At 37.9% G+C, this 24479-nt stretch overlaps 1 protein-coding gene across 2 annotated transcripts; it reads left to right on the top strand.

Moving 5' to 3' along the window:
- The first annotated feature begins 8698 nt into the window (after positions 1 to 8698).
- LOC122008037 (3-hydroxyisobutyryl-CoA hydrolase-like protein 2, mitochondrial) lies at positions 8699 to 22802 on the top strand. Of its 2 annotated transcripts, XR_006119176.1 has the most exons (16): positions 8699 to 8899; positions 9953 to 10111; positions 10184 to 10264; positions 10340 to 10408; positions 10547 to 10610; positions 11680 to 11759; positions 12416 to 12499; positions 18568 to 18652; positions 19099 to 19184; positions 19279 to 19400; positions 20822 to 20882; positions 21679 to 21777; positions 21861 to 21962; positions 22035 to 22076; positions 22161 to 22384; positions 22670 to 22802. XR_006119176.1 is itself a non-coding variant. In XM_042563609.1 (15 exons), the coding sequence occupies exons 2-15, from the start codon at positions 9998 to 10000 to the stop codon at positions 22278 to 22280; spliced, it is 1209 nt and encodes a 402-aa protein (XP_042419543.1). In that variant the 5' UTR covers positions 8699 to 8899; positions 9953 to 9997; the 3' UTR covers positions 22281 to 22551. The 2 variants fall into 2 exon arrangements, 1 of the variants encoding a protein (XP_042419543.1); XM_042563609.1 differs by lacking the exon at positions 22670 to 22802 and having other exon boundaries at positions 22161 to 22551.
- Positions 22803 to 24479: the final 1677 nt, after the last annotated feature.

Below are 24479 nucleotides of genomic sequence, written 5' to 3'. Positions count from 1 at the left end.
AAACGCCCAGAGGAAGACCGCCGAGCCCGACGTTAAATATCGAGAGACGAGCCGACGCTATAAACGTCCGAGCGGAAGACCGCCGAGCCCGACGTTAAATATCGAGAGACGAGCCGGCTATAAACATCCGAGCGGAAGACCGCCGAGCCCGACGTTAAATATCGAGAGACGAGCGCTATAAACGCCCGAGCGGAAGACCGCCAAGCTCCGACGCGTTAAATATCGAGACGAGCCGCATCTATAAACGTTCGAGCGGAAGACCGCCGAGCCCGACGTTAAATATCGAGACGAGCCGGCGTCTAAACGTCCGAAGCGGAAGACCGCCGAGCTCGACGTTAAATATCGAGAGACGAGGCGTTTATAAACGCCCGAGCGGAAGACCGCCGAGCTCCAACGTTAAATATCGAGACGAGCCGGCGTCTATAAACGTCCGCGAAGACCGCCGAGCCTCGACGTTAAATATCGAGACGAGCCGGCGTCTATAAACGTCCGAGCGGAAGACCGTCGAGCTCCGACGTTAAATATCGAGAGACGAGCCGGCGTCTATAAACGTCCGAGCGGAAGACCGTCGAGCTCCGACGTTAAATATCGAGAGACGAGCCGGCGTCTATAAACGCTCCGAGCGGAAGATCGTCGAGCTCCGACGTTAAATATCGAGAGACTAGATGGCGTCTATAAACGTCCGAGCGGAAGATCGTCGAGCTCCGACGTTAAATATCGAGAGACGAGTCGGCGTCTATAAACGCTCCGGTAAGAGCCGACCGGCGACAGAGCCTGTGCTTGAAGGCCAACATACAGCCGAGCGGCTCGCTTAGCAAGAATATATGGAAAACCTCTTTGAGGTAAGGTGCAAAGCAAAAGATGGTTAATAAGAATTAAAGATGGGAGCACGTGAACGTGCGACGTTCGCGCGCCGAGCGGCTATGCAGTCGCATGATGAAAGACGTTATTAAAGACAATCGACTTTTAGTCTGACAGAGCGTGGTGCCGAGCGGAGGAGTTTTAAAGAACACTTTAGTTATGACGAGAGAAAAATTTCTTGCCAAAACAAAAGTTGAAGGAAAGGAAAAGATTATCTATTAAGTACAGGGCTAACCAAAAAAGTTACAGCAAAAATAAGTTTGGCCGAACGGCGAGGATACAAAAAAGTTCATAAGAAACACTCCTCATGCGTCGAAATCAAAAAGAGCATCAGGGATGGCGCCCATCACGGTCATGAGGTCTTCGGGAGGGATGATCAGCTCGGCGGGCAGGTGGCCTTTGGCCTTTAAGTGATCCACAGCCACTTTGATCGCCTCTTCAAAGGTGAGGGAGATCTTGTCAGTAAATTTCTCCCCAAAGGCATCCGAGCGGACGAATGCCTTCCTCACCTCGTCGGAGCGAGCCGACTCCCCCTCTTGATACTCTTTGAGCTCGGCATGGGCAGCGTCGCTGGCGGCTTGAAGATCCTTCAAATCTCCATCAAATCTTTGAAGATCGGCCGAGCGGCCCTCCTTCTCGGTGGCCAGGAGGGCATCCAGATCCTTGATGCGTTGCTCTAGCCCTCTGATCTCCACCTTCATTCGGTCCATGTCATCGATGGCCTGGCGCTTCCGGGTGATCGCCGTCTTGATCTCCTTATCTCGTTGTTTGACCATTGCTTCGAGCCGAACGACCTTACTCGCTAGATCAGAAGCTCGTTTCTGTTCGGGTTCCAGTAATTTTTTGGCCTTCTCCAGAGCGGCCGTCGACTGTTGGCTGTCCCCCGCGGCCTTGAATTTTTTCAATTCATCCTCCAGCTCGGCCAACCGATTGCTAACGGCAATTTGCTCCACCCAGTTCTACGAGCAAAAGTGAACAAGTTAAAAACTTAATTCAAATACACGAACAAAGAAAAGGAGCATACCCCGGTGGCCTGTTGAAGGTTGTTGTCGCCGAGCTGCCCAGGAGTCATCGCTTTTATTCGGCGACGAGCGTCCTCCCAAGCTTTTGCAAGAGGGCCCGTCAAGGTGATCTGCTGCTCGGGGACCACTGGCCGATCAGCAGCAGCCATGTATTCCTCTAAGGGGAGGCGCAGGACGGTTTTAATTAAATTCTGGCAGCTCGGCTCGCCCTGAGAAGCATCGGCCTTACCGGATGGCCCACCGGTGGACGAGGAAGGAAGCTCGCCCAAACGCCTGATACGGCGCAGAGTTCTTGAAGGGTTGGATAGCGGCACCTCGGAGCTTGCCCTCGGAGAGCCATGTGGGGTTGGGATACTCTCTAGGGAAACCGTTCCGGACAACACCGGAGCATCCGCGCCCCGCTCGGGCTGTGGATCATCAAGTGGAATTGAGGCAGATGCAGATTCCGGTCGTCGGCGCTTCCGAGTGACTAGCGGAACATCATCGGCCGAATGGCCCTCCACCTCGGCTTGGATAGAAGGTTCTGTGCCGCCCGCTGCCTCGTCGTGAGAGGTAGTAGCTGCTAAGGCTTCAGGGGCATCCTGGGTCCCCTCGCCTAATTCGCCGGTCGAATCGGCTGGATCAAGGCCCCGCTTGGCGACCTCCTTGTTCTTCACCGCCTCAATCTGAGCAGCTTTCAATTTGAGCTTCTCGGTCGCCTTAGCACGCCACATAACTTCAGCTGCAGAAACAAAGATTAAATCAATTAGAACAAAAGAAAAAGGAGGGATGAGAATCGCTTACTCATGCTACAAGGCAGATCGGCTGGGGTGGAAGACAGGCCAAATATATACATTACTCCTGGGAGGAGCAGCTTGTCAATGTGATAGCGTTGACCCACCAACCGCTCGGCCGCATGAAGGTAGGCCGCGTCAGAGCTCCGGTTGCGCCGGCATCGCCGTCTGCCACTTGGTGCGAAAAGTTAGCCGCTCGGGAAAACGCACATAGAAAAAGTGCTCCTTCCAATGTTTGTTGGAGCTCGGCATATTATCAAAGAAGACGAAGCCTATCCTAGATTGGAAAATAAAGGTACCCCACTCGGCTTGCTTGGGATAAAAAAAGTAGTGAAAAATCTTAGGGTCGAGGGGGATGTTGTTCAGTTTAAAAAGGACTATCACTCCGCTCAGCAACCTAATGGAGTTAGGGACTACCTGGCCGAGCGGAATGCGAAAATAATTGCAGATTTGTAAGAAGAACTTGTGGGGTGGAAAGCGTAGCCCGGCCAAAAATTGGTCTCGGAAGAATAAAACGGTGTCGGGCGGCGGTTCATGAGGCCGATCGGTCGGTGTGGCTAACACTATTTGGTGGTCGGTCGGCAGATCATAGGTTCGAGTGAGGCGCAAGGCGTCCTCCTCGTCGAACCGGCTTTCCATGTTCGAATACCAAAGACCCGGAGCACCGCCGGTCGGCTGTGAGGTGTTGGTCATCGTATAAGGCTAGGGATGGACGCGCGATGGAAGGAGGGAGAAATAAAAACAGGGAAAGAATGCGGGATGATAAAAGAAATAGCTAATAGAGAGAAAAAAGGAGAGGCAGCAAGGAAAAGGAATCCTTACGGGCAAAGAAGATGATCGAAGGGGGCTGTAGAGTCGTCGGAGAGCTGAAACGGAAGGTCGCCGGAAAAAAGGAACAGAGGGATGGCTGGAGACGATAAGGTCGAAATGCGGTGATGAGCTGGGGTCGGGAGCTTTATAAGGGCGGCCGCGATCAATTTACACCGTCCGATCCAGGTCGACGATAACGAGGTCATCATCCAGCCGTTCATTTCAAACGGCGGATGTCCCATCGGAAGTGACGTCATCTCCATACTCTGACAAACGCACGATTGCCACGTGTCAGCAGGATACTGGCCGCATTTAATGAGGTCCCCTTACCGTGCGCAGCACACGTGATGGGTAGTAGGGGAGAGCATCGGACATGGATTCCCAAAGAACACAAGGCACGGACAAGATACTGTCGAACGGATTAGTATCCCTAGGCCTGGCCGAGCGGCCTAATGCAGTGATTATTGCTCAGTCAGATCGGCAGTCCAGTCAGTCGGACTTCGCCTCCTTCGACTAGACTCGAGGGGAAGGCAAGTGATCCGGTGGTAAAAGCCCGGGACCCCCTAACTAGGGGTCAACGCCACGCAGAGGTCAAAAGGCCAAGTGGTCCGTCGAAGAAGGGTGAGCCGACCGAACTCATGAGAAAAGGGCAAGCCGATCGGTCTGTCAGTAAATATCTGATAGTAAAAGGCGCCCTGACAGGGATCGGGGTTCCGACACTCAATGAAACAATAGCTAAGAGCCGAGCGGAAGGCCTAAGAGAATGTGACATACTGCTAACAGTCCTTACGTAGCACCCCTCCGGAAGTCTCCCCAGCATATCAATGCAAATGACAGGCGGGACGTGATGGGCGTGCCGCCCGGCCGGCGCAGGGGATGAGGGCCGTCCGGACGACGCTTTTCGTCCAGCCGGCCGGACGGACGTCCCGGCCGGTGGTGGGTCAAGTCCTATGGCTAGGCCATACTCCAAGTCTGACAACGAGGTGTTTTGTTGTCCCATCGAAGACATGGTTGGACTGTAGCGGTATGGCGTCAGGTAAGCTCTCTGACAAACACATACCGGGGTATGGGCTGCGGACACGTACGCGCCTCGGTGGGCATGTAGAGGCTCTTTCACCGCTCTATATAAAGAGCCGCAGATTTCGCCGGAGGTACGCGTTCTACAAGCTTTGGAACTGCTTTTTCCACCACTTACCTGACTTGAGCGTCGGAGGGTCGCCGCCGGGAACCCTTTCCCGGCCCGACTTCTGTGCAGGTTCGCCGGAGCTTCGTACGCCTAGCCGGAGGCCCACGTCATCGACTAGGAGAGCGCCACGTGCCCAGCGTCCGTTGAGTCAGCGTTCGGACAGGATCAATTATAATGAGAATGACAGTAGTTCGGATCAGAGTTTGGATGATGAAGTTTTTATAAATAGGAATTGTGTAGTTGTTTTTTTTTATGGTATTGAAGGATATGAGAAAATATGTAGATAAGTGTTTGACGGAGAGTTATGAGCAAAAAGATAATGTTTAACATGTTTTATTGCACAATCTTATGACTTCTAGCGACACATGTCATAGTATTCTTAGAGTGAATTTGGATGATTTTAGACGCTTGTGTGAGATATTAAAGCACAACAATAGGGTAAAAGGCAATAGGAATTCAAGTGTTGAAGAAAAGGTTGCTAAATTTTTATATTTGCTTGGTCATGATGTCAAAAATCGAGAATTGAGTTTTTTCTTTCGTCGTAGTACAAGGACTACTAGTAATCACTTTCATGAAGTCTTGAAAGCCATTATTGGCCCTCATGCTGAATTTATAAAGCAACCAAATAGATTTGAAATTCTTCCTCGTATAGATAGTAGCAACATATTCTATCCTTACTTTAAGGTTTTTTTTCCCATTTTGAACTTCAAAAGTTTTGTAATATACTTTGTAGACACATATGTCAATTATCTTTTGATTGTAGGATTGTGTTGGTGCATTAGATGAAACTCATATACGTGTTAAGGTATCTGATATAGATGCACCTCGATATAAAGGAAGACAGGATTGGCCAACTACCAATGTATTGATTGGATGCTCCTTTGATTTGAAGTTCATATATGTCCTAGCCGGATGGGAAGGAACTGCATCTGATTCTCGAATCATAAAAAATGCCTTACTCAGACATGATAAATTGATAATTCCTCATGGTATCTAGTTTACAATCAATGTTTATTAGTGGACAATATTTGAAAGTAAATATGACTAACTTATATCTTTGATTTGGTGGTAGGTAAATATTATTTAGTTAACTCTAGATTTATGTTGAAGAGAGACTTGATTGCCTCTTATCGAGGACTTCGTTATCACTTGGAAGAATATTCGAGATGTGGCCCTACAAATGCAAAAGAGCTATTCAATTTTCGACATGCATCTCTTCACGGTGCAATCAAGAGAACTTTTGGGGGTTTAAAGAAGATATTTCCAATTATTGCTAGTGGAACCGAACCTCATTATGAAGTTGACATTCGTATAGACATTATCTTAACATGTTGTATTCTTCATAATTTTTTAATGGGGGTGGATCCAGATGAGAGATTAATAGACGAAATTGATTGTGAATTGAGTGCAACTTCTAATGATGCAATGAGTCACAATGAAAGACAAGGTGATGACTAGAGGCAAGGAAGCATGATTAGAGATAACATAGCTAATGCTATGTGGTTAGATTACAATATTGACTAAAAAAGGGTTATTTTGATTTATTAGAAAATTATCAAAAGAATCATGATGTTGTGATGTAATATATTGATTATGTGTGAACTTTATTGTACTTCTTATATGCTAGTAATTCTTGATTCGAATAATGTAATGGATTGAATATGTTTTTTTGATAAATCTTAATGTTAGATGTTCATTTATTGGATTTTAATTTTTTTTGTATATATGCATTTTGCTTGTCAGTCCAATATTATTATACTTGAATGTTTACAATTGTGAATAAGATTTGATTTTTTTTTTCATGTTCATGTGTGCATTTAGGTATTGATTAAGAATGGATACACCAATTGAACAAGTCAAAAGAGATGTAATTAAGTGGACTAAAGAGATGGATAGGATTTTTATAGATGCTATATTAGGATAACAAGTTAATGGTAACTAAATAGGTGACACTTTCACATCTACTATGTATAAAGATATGGTTGTCATTTGTAGTGAAAAGATATGAAATCTGATTGATGAAGGATAATTTGAAAAACATAATTAAAACATTGAAAAGTTATTTCAATTCATATTATGATTTGTTTAAGAATGCAAGCGGAGTTCAATGACATGCAGAAAGTAGAAGATTTGAGGTTGAGGAGGAAGTTTGGAAACAACTTATTGATGTAAGTATTAATTATAAATATTAATTCATATTTAGTCAACCACTGTATTTCTAATTATGTTTAAAATTGTCTAGATTAATCCAGAAATCAATTATTTCCATTTATTTTCTTTAAATATTTTGGTCAAACTAGGTCACTTTTGATAATGATCTTGATACATTATCTACATAACTTTTGATACATCACATTTGATAAGTTTATTTTGCTTCTAGATGACGGAAGATATGTATGACATGCATCTGTATATTTTATAAAAATTATTATGTAAAACATTGTAATGAAAAAAAAAAATTTAGGAGATGGTGGAGTTAATTGAATGTAGTCCAATTTTGGAGGAATATTACAAACTCCAATTTATGTCAAGTTCTTCAGCAGCATGATAGCCAAACCCAAAACTCCATGTGCAATTTTTGGCTCTCTGCAAGCTGAAACTAGCAAATAACAATTTGACGAGATGTCATAGGCACAACAAGATAACTCAAAAATCTCTTATTTTTTGCCTCCTTTGTTACACTGATTCATGTGCCTATTTGATTGGTTTGCTTCACTCGGACCAACAATAAATGTAGTTACTATTGTATTTCTCATTATGTTTAAATTTGTTTAGGCTAATCCATCAATCAAGAAGTAGAGATATACCCCTGCACCTCATTATGAGAAGTTGGTAGAGTTGTTTGCCAACGATAGGGCAAATGGTCAAAGAGCTTATACTGCTGTAGAAAGAAATGTTGAAATTATTTTAGAGGAAGAACAAAGAGATCTTGGACTAGATGATGAACATAAGAATTTTGAAGTGATCCCTGATAGTCCAGCATTTGACGATTGATCAAGGAAGAGAAAGCTTGCATCTATTGATTCATATGGCAGTAAGAAAAATCCAGTTATCAACATTAATGTCAAGGAAGTTGTTGCCTCAATTGATCGTTCAACTTCAGTGATTGAAAATAGGTCATTTTGCTAACAAAATGTGAATGAAAAACTCTACAAAGCTCTAGTTTATGCTAGTATTCCAGATAAAGATATACTTACTGCCTATCTATTTCTAGGAGAGAACAAGGAGAAGATTATGCTTTTCATGGTATGGCCACCGGAGAAGAGATTGGAATTTCTAAAGATGATATTCTCTTTCTAATTTTGATCGGTTATGTCAACATGATAATCATAATTTTGCAAAGCTCTAGAATATATATTAAGTATAAAAAAATGAGCTACTTATTTGGGTACCAGAAAGTACAAACTTTATAATTTAATATGAAGTACATTTTTATCCTACTTATAGACTTTTTTAAAGTAATATTTGTGATTAACATTTTTTGTAGTTTAATATTTTAGTTGGTAATAATTTTATTATATTTGTACTTTAATATTTTAATTGATAATAATATTTTTTTGGTTTCAAAATAATGTTGAACTGTAATAATTATTATTTTTAAAAATAATATTAATAATTTTAAATTGTAGATTTTATTTTGATTAATAAAAGTTTTTAATTATCAAAATAAAATAAATATTAATTTAAAATTATATGTCAGGAAGAATATTTTAAGTATTCTATAGTCCTTAGGTTGAGAAGGATACAATATTTTGATCAATAAATAATTTTATTTTCTTTTTATTTATTTAAGTAAATAGTTTAAGGGATTAATTTTATCTATTTTTTTTTATCAAGGTGAACAAACATAGTAAATTGTAAATTTCTTTTCCTTCCCCTACCTTTAGATTTATTTTATCCATCATGATTCACACCATCAGTTTAAGGGATTTGATTTTTGACTAATTTTAATGTTATTAAAATGCATTTTAACTTTATTTATTTAAAAATAAAAAATCTGAATGTATTTTGACAATACTGGTACTTCTAAAAGTTTCACTTTTTTATTTTCTTTTCGTGGACCGCAGCCGAACTGCTGATTGTCTTTCCTAGCCCCTTCCCTCTTGCTTTGGAGACCTACGGCGCAGTCGAAGTCGCCGCCGCCCTGCCGCAGGTTGCCCGACCCAGTCAGCTTCCCAGCCGCCTCTCCCTCAGGCCAGTCTCTCTCCCTGGACGCCCTCCGTCGGTCATCGAACTCTCTCCCGCAGGTCAGTCTTCCCACCGATATGCAGGCCGTTCGTGGCCTTAATCTGGAAGACCGATCTCCCTTACTCGTAGGCCAGACTATCTCCTTGAACATCCAATTTTCTCCAGCTGCTATAGTCTCGGCCCTATTCTATCAAGGGACATAGTTCTATTGTTTTTTTTTTCCATTTCATTTCTTATTTACTCATGCAGCTCTTACCCAATAACTTATCGTGAAGCTTATATTTATCCATTTGTCAACATGCAATTTGCAAATATGCTCATACATTTAATTTCCTTATATTATTTATCTTTACATATTTATATAAATTTTCTATTTTATTATTTTTGTCTAATTGCATGAGTTGTTAAAACTTGTTTTTCAAAATAATTTAATTATTTTCTTCATAAGAACTTATGTCAATTATTGAGGACTTTTTCATTCTTCTCCATTTTTTTAATTTTACATTAGAATCAATAAATTACACTAGCTTTATCCCATTGGAGTTCCAAAGGTTTTAGGGCTGGGAGTTGATGTAAAAAAAATTATTTTTTGATTATTTTAAGCGATTAAATAATAGAGCTTATATATTTAGAAATTTACATTTTGATTATATTGAAATTATGTAATATATTTCGAAAAAAGATCAAATCATTTTTAAATATATTTTATCATAAAACAGGCCGTGAATGGGTCATTTGATTTGTGTATTATGTATCTCTACATACATATGTTTGATATACTTTATATATTTGAATAAAACAACCAAAGTAAATAAGAAAATTAATGTGCATTGTATACACTTGTAGAAATTATGAAGGTTCATGAGCCTTTTGTTTTAAACTATTCACTAATGAGGATTGGAGAAGCTTTATTCATGAATTGTTTACAAATTATCTTCATGAACTTTAATCAGTTAAGCTCATAAGCAATGACTGAACTGTTTTTTCTTTTGAAGCAATGCAATAATATAACAACAGTTCCTTAAGCTTGCAGGTTTTAAGACGTAGCTCAACAATAAACAATCTTGTTAGATGCCATAAATAAACAAATATCCTTTTATTGTTTCTTTTAGAACTCTAAGTGGCGGACGGTGATCATTGCATTGTATATTGTGGATATGCAACGATTCAAAGTCCTTGCACAAGTCCGGAGGTCCCTCTCCACCATCCGCTGTCCTCTCTTTACTACGACGAGACTCGTCTCTACCCACGACGAACAACCTCATAATGAGGTCAGCCTCCAACATTAACTTTGTTTTCACTCTCATTTGACATCTTCTCTTGCTTCCTATTGTTGGATTCAGGTGCTCATAGAGGGTAAGGCAAGCACCCGTGCTGCTATCCTCAATCGGCCTTCTAATCTCAATGCCCTCACAACGAATATGGTACTTTTCCTAATATGATTATGTTCATTTTTTGCTTGACTTAGATTAAAGTTAGTTGTTATTTCTATTTCTCAGGCAATTCGGTTGAAAAAGCTATATGAGTCATGGGAGGATAACCCAGATATTGGGTTTGTTATGATGAAAGTGAGTTCTCACTTTCATAGGACCATCTAACTTACTAGAGTTACTTTATCATCATTAATCATTGTGAACTTTCGTGCCTAAGAAATTTTAAGTGTTTATTATCAAAGCTGAAACTCGTGTTGTTTTGATGTTCTGAAGGGTAGTGGTAGAGCATTTTGTGCTGGCGGCGATGTTGTTGCTCTTTATCAATTACTTAATGAAGGTACGTTCTTGTTTTGAATAATCCTCAAATATTTATGTAGGCCGTAAATATTGTAGGCATCTACACTAGTGGGGTGTTCGTATGATATGACAATAAAAAATAACAGAGAAGAGAGAATTTTTCATATTGCAAAGAACTATGCATCTGTCCCTTTGTACGGTACATGTTGGATATTGGCACCTAATATATTTATTAATAATGTATAAAATTTCTTAGAGAGATGGTTCCTTGGATCCACACCCATGTCAGATGCTAGCCCAAGAAACATGGATTAGTTATTAGCTATTCAGATATATAAGTTATAGTATTATATTAATACTATCCTAAGTCTAGGGTTTTCAAGGATAATATTTTTAATTTATTAATTATAAATTTGTATTGTTATCTACTATAATGAATGAATTAGATAATGTAGTAAAATTTGAATTTGATAGTATTATAATATCTTAATTATGATACTTAGTATCTGCTATTCATAAATAATAACAGCAAACTTAAATTTAGTTATTTAGTTAATTCATAATTGATTTATTATAATCATCAACCCATGTTTGTCTCAACTATTTGAAAAATAAAAGGGTAGCCTGGTGCACGAAGCTCCTGCCATGCGGGGTCCCGGGGAAGGATCCATTGTACGTAGCCTTACCCTGCTTTTTGCAAGAGATTGTTTTCAGGATTCGAACCCGTGACCTTTTGGTCACATGGCAACAACTTTACTGTTGCGCCTAGGCTCCCCTTCTGTCTCAACTATTTGAAATCAATTAATTTATAGAATATGCATATTATTTCCCATTGCTCACTTGATCTGTCCATGCTCCTAGCACTTTCAAGGAGCAAAGACCTTGTCACCTTACGGTGCATGTCTTTCAACATTTGTAACAGACAAACTAAATTATAGCTTGTATAACAGTCCTATCCACTCCCCAATCCTTACACTGGTGGAAACACGGACAGTTGGAATTTTCTCTAATTCTGTGTCAGACCATATACGTCAATTTAATATGTTACTTTGACAATTTATTTTGCTAGTCACTGAGGTTTTCTTATGACATTTAGCTTTCTTGTGCAGGCAAGGTGGAAGTGTGCAAGGACTTTTTCAGGAATCTATACATGTTTATTTATACTTTAGGGACCTATTTAAAGCCTCATGTGAGTGTAATCTGAAACTCTTTGCACTTTGATTGCCATTTTGCAAGTAGATATTTTAAGGTATGAATTAGGTTTTTTCTCGCTTCTCATAAAATTTTAGGTTTAGAAGTAGGAGGATTGGTGCTCTTATTGCGAACATTGTACATCATTTTAATTTTTTTTCTTTGACCTAAAAATCAGAATGCTTGGCTCAAGTGTTGCCGAGTTAGAAGATTAGGTTGATCACATCAGTATTTGATTATATAAAGCTTTATGAAGTTTGCTGATCTAACCTGTAAAAAATTCAAAACATGATTATTTTTTCTATCTGCAATAGTAGTTATTTTCTGAGGTGTGCTTTGCTCTAGAGAACTGGGTAATTTTAAAGGATACTTAGAGCCTGAAGACCATAGACATGATTTGAGTTTAATTTAATTTATTTATTTTAAATTTCTTAACCTCAGCTGCTGTACTATTTGATGATATATCTTCCATAACTTTGTCATGGTAATAGTACACTTGTTTTTTGACAATGTTCTGTGCACATAATGTTAAATTTGTTCTTTTCCCCATTCCTTTAATCCTTTATTTTTAGTGGTATTTTCTTTTGTTCTATACTTTTCCATATTTGTCCTCTCTCTTTGAGAAATTCTTCTGGTGTTTAATCTTTCTTGCAGGTGGCTATTCTAGACGGTGTTACCATGGGGGGTGGAGCGGGAGTCTCAATTCCTGGAACATTTCGTGTTGCAACAGATAAGACTGTATGAGTTCTATCTTCTTGATATAATGATGCTACTTTTTCATAATTTTTAAGATAAGCTGTTTTTTTTTAAATTTTCTTGCACAGTCAGAAGTAAAGATCCATTAGCTGAGACTTAAATATTTCAAACCTAACCTTTACTAGTCATGATCAACTACTTATTGCCACATGTTATACAACAATATAACCAAGCCTTATCACACTAAGTGGGGTTGACTATATGGATCCTTCTATGCCATTGGGCTTTATTTTCTACTATATCATCATCTATACTTAAATAAATTTTATTTTATTTTATTGTTGCTAAGTAAGTTTATTTTGGTCTTCCTTTTCCTCGTTTGATTTGCTTATTTGTCATAGTCACACATCGCCTAACTGGAGCATTTATTAGCTGGTACATGTCTATACCATTTTAAACGTGTCTCATGTAATTTTCTCTCAATAGATGCAGACTTTCTCTTTAATGCTCTCATTTCTTATTTTGCCCATCCTCGTATGTTTACACATCCACATTAATATCCTCATCTATGCAACTTTTATCTTTTGCTCATGTGCTCGAGTCATATCCCAACATTCAACGTCATATAACATAGTAGGTCTAACTATCGTTTTGTAGAACTTCTCTTTAATTTTTAGAGGTACTTTACGATCGCATAAAACATATGACACCCTCTTCCATTTTAACCGACTTATATTCTATGTAAAACATCTCTCTCAATCCCTCTATCATTTTACAAAAATGATCATAAATATTTAAAGCTCTCAGTTTCAGATATCTTAACAATTGTTTCATTACATCTAATATTGCTAAACTTAAATTCTATATATTCTGTCTTTACTCTACAAAGTTTAAAACTTTTCACTTCTAGTGCTTCCCACCAAGATTCTAATTAGCATTTACTCCTTTATATGTCTCATCTACTAAAACAATATTATCTGCAAAAATCATGCACCATAGTACTGTGTTTTGGATGTATTCAGTGAATTCGTCCATAGACTCAGAGTTGATCCTTGATGTAACTCTATTTTTATTGGAAATGCTTCAATTAATTAAGTTTTCACTCTGGTCGGTATATTCTTATATATATCCTTAATTAGTTCAATATATATTACGCTAACACCTTTTCTTTTCTAGAATTCTCTATATAATTTCTGAAGGACTTTATCATAAGTTTTTTCTAAGTTACTGAATACTATGTGTAGACCTTGCTTTTGCTCTCAATACTTTTCAATTAGTTGCATGAGAAGATGTATAACTTCCAACATGAATCCAAATTGATTTTCGACCATCGTGGTCTCCTTCTATAATTTTTTTTCTATTACCCTTTCCCAAAGTTTCATACTATGATTCATTAATTTAATATCCTATAGTTTGCACAATTTTATATGTATCTCTTGTTCTTATATAAAGGAAATAGAGTATTTAACCTCAATTAATCAGACACTTTTTTTGTTTTTAATATCATGCTAAATAATTTTGTAAGTCATTTAATACCTTGTTTCTCTAGACACTTCCATACCTTTATCGGAATATCATTTGGTTCAACGACTTTTTCATTTTGCATCTCATTTAAAGCTTATTTTACTTCTGAAATTTGAATTCTATGATAAAAATTTAAATTTCTATAATCATTTGATCTACTTAAATTACCTAAGAAAAGATGGTCACCTAAACTTTCTTTAAAAAATCGCTCTTTTATTTCTCCATGATTTACTAGTACTTTATTGTATTCATCTTTAATACATCTTATTTGGATAAGATCTTTTATTTTTCTTTCTCGCATTTTAGTTATTATATAAATGTCTCTTTCCTCTTTTTTTGTATCCAATTTTTGATATAATTATTGAAAAGTTTCATTTTTTGCTTGATTCACTACTTTCTTAGTTTTTTTCTAGGCTATTGTATATTTTTTTTGTTGGTCCTTTGGCGGCCGACTAGAGGGGGGTGAATATCCTGAAATAAAAATAAAATATTTCTCATCTTTTCAAGCTAAATTAAGAAACACTTGCATAAAAAGAAACTTAATTAAAGAAAGAAAGAGGCAGATCGTTTACTTGGTTACAACCTAGGTGATTGTTAATCCAAGGCAAATATGCTCACTAAAAGTCTCCTTCAAGCGGAGAAGCCTCTTACAGTAGTTGAAACAGTCAATTACAAAGCTAAACAGAAAGAGAATTGATTACAAGTGTTGTTGTTTAGCTTCTGGGATTAGGACTGTATTTATAGCCTTGATCGGGGCGCCTGAAAGGATTCTAGGCGCCTGGACATGGATAAAATTTTATCTGCGTCACACCGGATCGCGACAATGCGCGTTTCAATAAACTTTCAATTCCGGGCGCCCAAACGGTGTTGTTCCAGCTCCCCCGGGGCAAGGCGCCCTGGTGATCCGAGCACCCTGACCAAGTCAACTTCCCTGTTGACTTCTTGGTTCGAGCCTTCCATTCCGGTTTCGCTCGCTTGGGTGATTTTGGCTATTCAGAATAGGACTCACCCGAACCTATTTTTCGGCCCTCGAGCAGTCTTCCGCTCCAGCTTCTCATCCCTTGGAATCGTCGTGCGCTTTTTTCTCGTCCGTCAACGTACTTTTCCGCAGCACCTTATCCCTCAGACGCACCGAACTCATCGACTCTCTCTCGTGTCGTCCTTCTCGCTAGCTACGTCTTTTGCTCGACTTCCTGTGATCCTAAGTTCTTGCACACTTAGACACAGGACATCAAAACACACCATGACTTAACTCTAACTTGGTTGATCACATCAAAACCTCCACGGGATATTTACAATCTCCCTCTTTTTTATGTGAACAACCTAAGTTAAGTTAGGGTAAAAAGAACACAAACAACTAATAACCAAGTAATAAATTTTGCGATGTGCAAAAAGTAAATGAATACCCTCCCCCTACACTTAACCTCCACTTCTCCCCTTTTGATCACATATAAAATGGGATACTTTGAAATAAGTCCAAAACAAAGTCTAAGAGAAAATACTATTATAACGATTATCCAGAAAAGTTTAAATTTCAACAAAATCTTGACTTTAATAAGTTATTAACGAATTTTGAAAAAAGAATAATTTGAAAAATATTTTTAAGTATTGAAAGATTTTGAAAATTTTTAATAAGGGTTGAACAGACATATATAAAGCAGATATAAAATTTTGCACAAACGAGTTAACTTAAGCCGAAAATAAATTCCAAAAAAAACTTAAATGTTAAAAACTACTTTTTTGAGTAATTATCAAATATTTTTAGATTGGGCAAATTTTAAAAAAAAATTATAACAGTTTACTATTTAACTATTAGTCTATTAAATATTCATTTCAATAATTGGCTTGGCGAGGCACTAGGTCTTCTTGGATATTAGAATAACAACCACTTCTAGACAAAGCCTTTTAAAGAAATTAAACATTTAATTTTCGTTTTGCAAATGGTAACTTTCAAAAAAAAAATTTAATTTATTCTAAGTAGGATTTGGAAACCCAATATAAGTTTCTTCCTACTAGTTTGATCAAGTATCTTTTAAGAACATATTTTGGTAATAACTTTCTAATTTGATTCTTATTGTATCTAAAATACCAATTTAGTTCTTGATAATATCTAGAATATGAGCATGCAGAATTTTTTAATTTTTCTATTTGTTCATTTAGATTAGTATTTTCAATTTTCAATTTATCAAGCTCCTCTATTAAGTAAGATTTTGCTAAGATTCTTTTTATTTCTAAGTTTTCTTTATTCAAAATTTTCTTTTTGGTTTTTATTTTGCATATTAATTTAGTCATAGATTTAATATCAAAGTAAAGTTGATAAAGAGGTCAGAAGCATACCTTACTTACCATGTTAGATTTGAAGCTTGATTCTTCCCTTGCTTCGTTGCATTCGTCTAATGTCGCTCCCCCTTCATCAATGCTGGCTTCTAAGGAGCTTTGTTCTTTGTGACTAGTCACCAGCGCTAGTCTGGCATATGCTTCTATTTCTGACTCAGATGACGAGCTTTCGTCCCAAGTGACCTTGAGATTCTTGTGCTTGTTTTGCTTGGGGCCTTTACCTTTTTTCTTTTTGTGCTCCGGGCAATCCTCCTTTATGTGCCCTTCTTTTTGACACTGGTAGCATCGAACCTTCCTTCTATTTCATTAATTTTTTATGTTATGCAATTCTTTAAATTTATTAGACTTAAACTTTTTTTAAACTTTCTTACTGTATGCTTCTTGGTCTCCTTCCAACTCGGGTTCGTCCTTCTTGGTGGCTCTTAGTACTAGATTCTGGCTTAACTCTACTGTTGTACCTGCACATCGAGTCTTATGTAATTCTAAAGTTGAAAACAAGTCCTCTAGGATACTTACCTCCAGGTCCTTTGAGATGTAGTAGGCGTCTACGATCGAAGTCCATTCAAGGGTTCTAGGAAAGGCGTTTAGTGCGTAGCGTACCGTCCTGGTTGGTAACCGTTTCACCGAGGTTGCCCAGTCTGGTGATCAGCTCCTTGATCTTCGTGTGCAGTTGGGCTACCTTCTCACCTTTTTCCATATGGATGTTTGTTAACTTGTTCTGAAGAATGTCCCGTCGTGCGAGCTTCGCTTCGGATGTTCCTTCGTGGGGTTCCAGGAATTTCTCCTAGAGGTCTTTTGCCAATGTGATTTACTTCTTGAGGCAGTAATACACTTAATAAGTGATATTCTGTTCTACTGTTGATTACGAAATCACTTTGCTCCTTTTTCGTCTAGAGATATTCTTCTTTTTCTATGCCTTGCTAATCTTTGGGAACTACAAAATCGTACTTAATTATTAAAAGAATTTCAAAGTCGGTTTTTAGGAATACCTCCATTCGCCGTTTCTAGTGCGCGAATTTCCCTCGAACTTTGGTGGGATGAGGCTTGAATCGGCCATTGGTTTCTTTGCTTCTGTCGATAGTTAGTCGTTCTGAAGCATCTTGACTCTGATACCACTTGTTGGTCCCTTGGCGGTCAGTTAGAGGGGGGTGAATAGCCTGAAATAAAAATAAAAACCTTTCTCGTCTTTTCAACTTAAATTAAGAAATACTTGCATAAAAAGAAACTTAATTAAAGAAAGAAAGAGGCAAATCATTTACTTGGTTACAACCTAAGTGATTATTAATCTAAGGCAAGTAAAACTCACTAAAAATCTCCTTCAGACGGAAAAGCCTCTTATAGCAGTTGAAACATTTAATTACAAAGCTAAACAGAAAGAGAATTGATTACAAGTGTTGTTTAGTTTCTGGGATCAGGGTTGTATTTATAGCCCTAATCCGGGTGCCTAGAAGGGTTCTAGGTGCTTGGATGTGGATAGAATTTTATTCGCATCGCACCAGATTGCCACAACGCGTATTTCGATAAACTTTCAATTTCGGGCACCTGGACGGTGCTGTTCCAGCTCCCCCGGGGCGCCTATGTGATCCGAGTGCCTGGACTTAGTCCAGGCGCTCGGACCAAGTCAACTTCCTTGTTGACTTCTCGGTCCGGGCCTTCCGTTCTAGTTCCGCTCGTTTGAGTGATTTCGTCCATCAGGAATATGGCTCACCCGAACTTATTTTCCGGTCTTCGAGCAATCTTCCACTCCAGCTTTTCGTCCCTCGGAACCGTTGCACGCTTCCTTCTCGTCTGCCAGCGTACTCTTCCGCAGCATCTCGTCCTTCGGACACACCGAGCCCGTCGACTCTCTCTCATATCATCTTTCTCACTAGCTGCGTCTTTAGACACGGGGCATCAAAACAGGACCTAACTTGGTTAATCACACCAAAACCTCCACGGGGTACTTACATTTTAAAGTTTTCCTCGTCTTACAAATATATAATTTCTTATAGGCTTATTGTTTTTTCTTCACTTTCTCCCCTACTTTCCCTAAACAATTTCTCGACCAATTATTGTCCCTTGCCTTGTTTCTTTCCTTAAGACTAAACAGTCTGGTTATTATCTTTCTGTAGGGGAATATTTGGTCTTGACAGGTGAAAGACTTAATTGCATTGACATGCTTGCAGTTTGCCTTACTACACACTATGCCTTGCCACATGTTATATGCTACATTTTTTGCAATGCATAGTAACTTCCCTGAACAATTTCAGATGTTTTCTACACCAGAAATTCATATAGGCTTCCATCCTGATGCTGGAGCTTCCTTCTACTTGTCCCATCTAACTGGTCATATAGGTATGACCTTTTTACAATGTTACTCCCGTGTTGCATAACAAATTTTTTATTCTCTATACATGTTTATTCTGCCAATATCTGATCCTTTACACTTATTGTTTGCTGCTCATGCCTGGTGGCCCTACAAGTACCCTATATGTGATTGTCATGCATATAGATTTGTTCAATTTCATGGGAATATAATTCATTAATATTTAGGTGTCCATGAAATTTTTTCTCACACAAAATAAGAATCTGGATATACTAAAGTGGAAGTTACTAGAGTTTATGTGATCATGAATATCCTTTGTATTTAAATGGCTAGCAAGGTTGACATCCTATAGGCATTGTTTAAGTTGGTCTTGAATTTTTATGATATTCTCGCAGTTCTTTCTTGACCAATTATTGCCACTTGTCTTTTTTCTTTCCTTAAGAGTAAACACAGTCTAGTTATTATCTTTCTGTAGGGGAATATTTAGCCTTGACAGGTGAAAGACTTAATGGCATTGATATGCTTGCAGTTGGCCTTGCTACACACTATACAATGAGTGCCGTGTGTTTCTCAGATCCATTTTGAAAATTCATCTTTGTGCAATTTTCCGTTTCCTTACTATGTAACTTCTTTCTTGGTTCTTTCTTGGTGATAGAGACTTGATTGGGTTGATGAACGGCTAGCTAAGTTGATCACTGATGATCCTTCAACAATAGATACTTCCCTTTCAACTTATGGTGATATTGTTTATCCAGATAAGAATAGCATTGTTAACAGGTATTTGCCCTCAAAAGGTTACGTACTCTTTCAAATATCAATCCAATTGATTATTTGCATGTTTTTCTTACACCATATCGTGTGGCATTAGACCAGCAGGATTGGTAGAAAATTGAAATTGTCAAAAAAAGCTACCAGCAATTCATATATGAGATATCAGTTTGAGTTCAATCATAATAAGACTATACATTAAGTCTCATCAAATTTTATATAATTAACTTGTATCTTAAACAATAAATATTAGAACTAATAAAGTTTTCTTAGTGATACTAGATAGATTCATAATATTAGTAATGACATATAATTATCATAATCAAGTAACTATACCATATTATTTTATTATTTGATAAAATCATGTGTGAGAAGTATTAGGTAATAGTTGATCTCTAATATAGTTGTAAATGTATTGGATCATTAATAAATAATAAATCATATCAACTAATTCGGAACGAATAAATAACAAAAATGTATTATGATAAATAGTAAAATCGAATTGTACTATAACAAATATTAAAATCATATTTATTACTATAAAGCTATTGAATAAAACTAGATAATTGTTTAATATCTCATACTATAGGGCTTTATTGGGACCTAAATCACATCCAAATCATGTTTATATATGATTTATCCCAATCAACAATAACTTCTCTCAGTCAACTTTGAAAGAAAGATAGACGAGACAGATTTTGCAAATAGTTGTTTATGAGTATCAACAAGGTTAATAATCATTGATCTCATGATAATCTTTAGTGGCAAGGTTGAGAAATTTGCATTGGAATTCAAGAGTGTGAAGAAGACTCTCTTGCCCTCTCATGCTTGATTGTTTGGATTCAAGCTAGGATTAGCAAAAAGTTTGCTAAATGCTTGAGTTTTTTGTATCATCCTTCTTCAGCCAATTTTCCTCAGATCTCGTGGATTTTCACCCTCAACCTGACCAAATTATAATTATTTTCGTCTGTTTTGTAATCAAATTTAATTCTTTTGTAGGTGATGATTTTGAATCCTGAGTTTTCAACTATCTTTGTAAGAGAACCCATTTCTCGGGAAAAATTGTATTGGCCTTGTCTTACACCAATAAAACTTGGGCGTTTTGTACTGGTATAAACTGGTCTTGACAACTGTATATGTTCTCAGTTACATCATTTCAAGTACGTAATATACATGAAAATTTGTGTCTAATTCAATGAAGTACAACCTACATAAAACAATGGGATGCCTAATGTATAAATTTGTTATTTTACTACCTTTTTGGTATATCATGCATATTCCATTTTGTCAATCGTTCTTATTTATAATTTCTATTAAGTCCTTTTTACAAGGTGTATTGGTACTTTTGCTAGTTCTTTTCATCTGTAATATCTAAAATAATTTTGATCTACTGAATTTTGTTTGAAGTTGGATTATTCCCCCTCCTGCAGGCTGGAGGTAATAGATAAATGTTTTGGTCTTGAATCAGTTGAAGAAATTTTGGATGCTTTGGTGAGCTTTCCCTCAATCTGTTTGACCTCTGTAGATTATTTAGTGATAAATTTGTGCACGCTACCTTCATGTTACTCAGTATGAAGGTTCAGTTATTAGCCAAAAAAAGTCTTAGGTTATAGGAGCAGTTTTGTTCATAAAGTATAACATGTTACACCTACGTTTTTAAGATAATACAGTTTCAAAAAATGTATCTTTGAATTTTAATCAATGCATTGTTCGTTACCTACTTACCTGTGTTTATCCCCAATTTTTTATCACAATTCAGGTTTTATTGCTTTTATTTAAAGCAAACTATTCAAGAGAACAATTTGCTTGATAGTTGTTGCACTAAACCTTTATATTTTTACAGCGACATGTATTAAAAAAAACCCTTCAGCTTGCCTGCTTCATTCTTCAAGCAAAACCTTATTCAATCTTCTTTTATGTACATTAGATTTACTAGATATTTGAGTAGTAAATAATGTTACTCTTCCATTTAATTATGGAGGTATAGTTTGTTTGTATAACTATCAATTACACTCATCAACCTTTTAATAAGCTTGGCAGTAATTAAGCAAGTTCTTCAACCTTTTTTTTTTAAAATAATATCCATCATATTATTCATCTGAACAATCACCAATCAATTACAAACATGGATCAGTCATTTAGATTTCTAGTTCGTATTCTCACAAAATTAAATCAATGTCAAGTGACTCACTCTCAACTACTAATTAGCCTTATAAATCTAGACACTAGATGTACTAACATTGCCTTTCTGGCGCAACATTATTTGTTACTCGTTTGTCATTAACAGGAGACTGAGGCAGCCAGATCAAAGCAAGAATGGTGTACTGTTGCATTAAAGAAATTGAAAGAAGCTTCTCCATTGAGTTTAAAAGTCGCCTTACGATGGGTGAGTTTCTAGAGCCTCGTGCTAGGATTAAATGAGTTGTAATTTGTTATTACGGTCTGAAATTTAGTTCTACAATTTACTAGGTAAGAGAAGGCAGATTTCAGACTCTTGATGAATGCCTTGTTCGAGAGTACAGAATGTCTCTTCATGGGATCTCAAAGCCACTTTCTCATGACTTCCTTGAGGTAATGTACTCATTTTTCTCCTGAGAATATATTTAGTGTTCCTGAGGGTTTGTATGTCTTATGTTTGTATAGGGTGTCCGAGCACGGCTGGTCAACAAGGACTTCACTCCTAAGGTATCTACAGTGGTGCTTCACATAGTTCAATTTCTCATGTGGTGTTTATCGCAGGTTCCATGATTCTAACCATATACAATGCAGTGGGATCCCCCAACATTGGACAAAGTACCAGAAGACATGGTTGATCATTATTTCTCACCTCTCGGGGATTTGGATTCTGAACTAAAGCTACCTACACACTTGCGTGAAGCCTTTATTTGATTTAGTACCGAAAATGGTCTCATTGTGCCGGATGCAGCTCACAGAGAACATAATCTAAAAGCCATTTTTTGATCATGAAGTTGCTTTTACATAACAGGTGACAGGTACTAACACAATCAATTTCCACCCATTATTTTGCTTCAAAGTGAAATTAATGATTTTGGACACGTGAAGAACCAAAATCTTAGTATCACTAGAGAGCTGCATTTTTATGCTCCACGCAAATAATGGTAGATTGAACTTGATATCTTTAATACCTTCACTTCCTTAACATATGGTCTCAAAACCTTGTTAGGCTGCATTTCCTTAACACCACCATGATGCTTAGACTGCTCTTTCTGCTTCAAAGATAATTAAAAATGTTAAAAAAAATCCTATTAAATTTATAGGCACTGTCGTTATATTTGCAATTATCATGAAAGCACTTGGAGTTAAAAGAGAGGAGGAGACTCCCAAGTGGACGGTGCCTTTTGCTGTTGATTACGTTCACTACTTTATTAATGGATGGAATGGTCTCTTTCATATTGTCCGTCTGTTTCCACTTTATTTTCTTGTGGATTTTGGATTCATAGCAATTAATTTACCGATTAAATAATTCAAGCAAGATTGCCTGTAGATGATTAATTACCTTCCAGATTTACTGTTTAACGTTTGAATGATAACTTCCAACTTTTTAAAAGTCTATTTAGTCCCTCACTTAGCTTTACTTAGAGAACATACTGACCAATATACATATGTTTACTTGGCACTCCTTCAATCTCCTTCCTTCTCCCTTCCCATTCCTGTTGAAAAACTTAGCCATTGACTGGACGTTCTCACTAGGCAGATATGAATGGAGTGGGCGCTGTCACATTACAGTACCCTGCTTGGACCGTGGAACACAGAAAATGACACCTGACCTGTGCCGTGCCTCATCCTTTCACACTGACTGCCTTTTGGACTTCCACTCTGGTTGCACTAACTCGTCCTTCCACACTGCCATTGCTGCTGCGTCTCTGATCTGTTCTTTTCATGCAGCATCGCCACCTTCTTTCCTTCCGTTGGGAACCATCCTGGAAGCTCTCGTCCAGTGAGTTCTGACGTAACAATGATAACATCAGCAAAACAGCCAAAAACATAGGACGGGCTTAATTTGTTCACTACTTCAAAATTCAAATACCCCCTGTGATGTTTGAAAAGGTATATATATAAATTTTGTGTTCGCCTATAAGTATAATTTTTACACTCAGAAACTGACACTTTTCAAAAGAGGCTCTCGTGTAGTTGTTGCCACAGGTGATCGAGGGGGTGGTAGTTAATTGGAGAAGATGTGCGAATCTCTAGAAATCTAAAAGGCACCGTGGGGTAATAGTACAGCAGTCATCTTCTCCAACTCTTAATTTTAATAAATTAATTAATAAATTTCAATTGACTTATGAATATTAGGATCGTTTGTTTGTTGTAAACATTTTTTGATTTATTCTAATAGTTGATAAAAAAAATTTTATAGGATCGAATTGGTTATTTCAAAATTTATTGACACATTTCTGGTTATTATTTTTTCAAAAGCGTGTGTGTGTATATATATATATATATATATAAAAATGATATGCTGCGGATAAAGTCGAGCGGATCGCTGCGGACGTGCCTTCCTGATCGGTCACCAGACCGATCAGGGAACCGATCATTTTCTGATCGGTCTACAGATCGATCAGGAGGTTCCCTGATCGGTCTGGTGACCGATCAGGAAGGCATGTCCGCAGCGGTCCGCTCGGCTTTGTCCGCAGCATATCATTTCTGTATATATATATATATATATGCGGTGATAATGAGGTGTCCTCGCTTCCGTTGCCACGTAGAGGTCACAGGAAGTCAAAGTTAAGACGGTCAACAGGTTGACGGTATTGGCCGGTCGGGTGAATCATACTTCAATCAGGGATTAAACACCAACCTATTGGTACAAAGAATAATCAAATCGATGCTCAAGGGACATGCATAAGTCGAGTCGAGCGGCTCCTCTGCTCGGCCTAGCAATAGACTTGATATCAGCCGAATACACGGACAGTGAACTGTCCGTCGAGTTGCTATCCCGCTCGGCCAAGCAATAGAGCATATGGACAGTGGGCTTTCGATCGAGCGACCATCCCGCTCGGCCCAGCAACGGACGACACTGGGACAGGGGACTTTCAACCGAGCGGCTATCCCGCTCGGTGTGACAGC

The sequence above is a fragment of the Zingiber officinale genome, chromosome 8A (genome assembly GCF_018446385.1).
Source record: "Zingiber officinale cultivar Zhangliang chromosome 8A, Zo_v1.1, whole genome shotgun sequence".
NCBI classification, from domain to species: Eukaryota; Viridiplantae; Streptophyta; class Magnoliopsida; order Zingiberales; family Zingiberaceae; genus Zingiber; species Zingiber officinale.
This window is presented reverse-complemented; position numbering and strand designations above follow the sequence as displayed.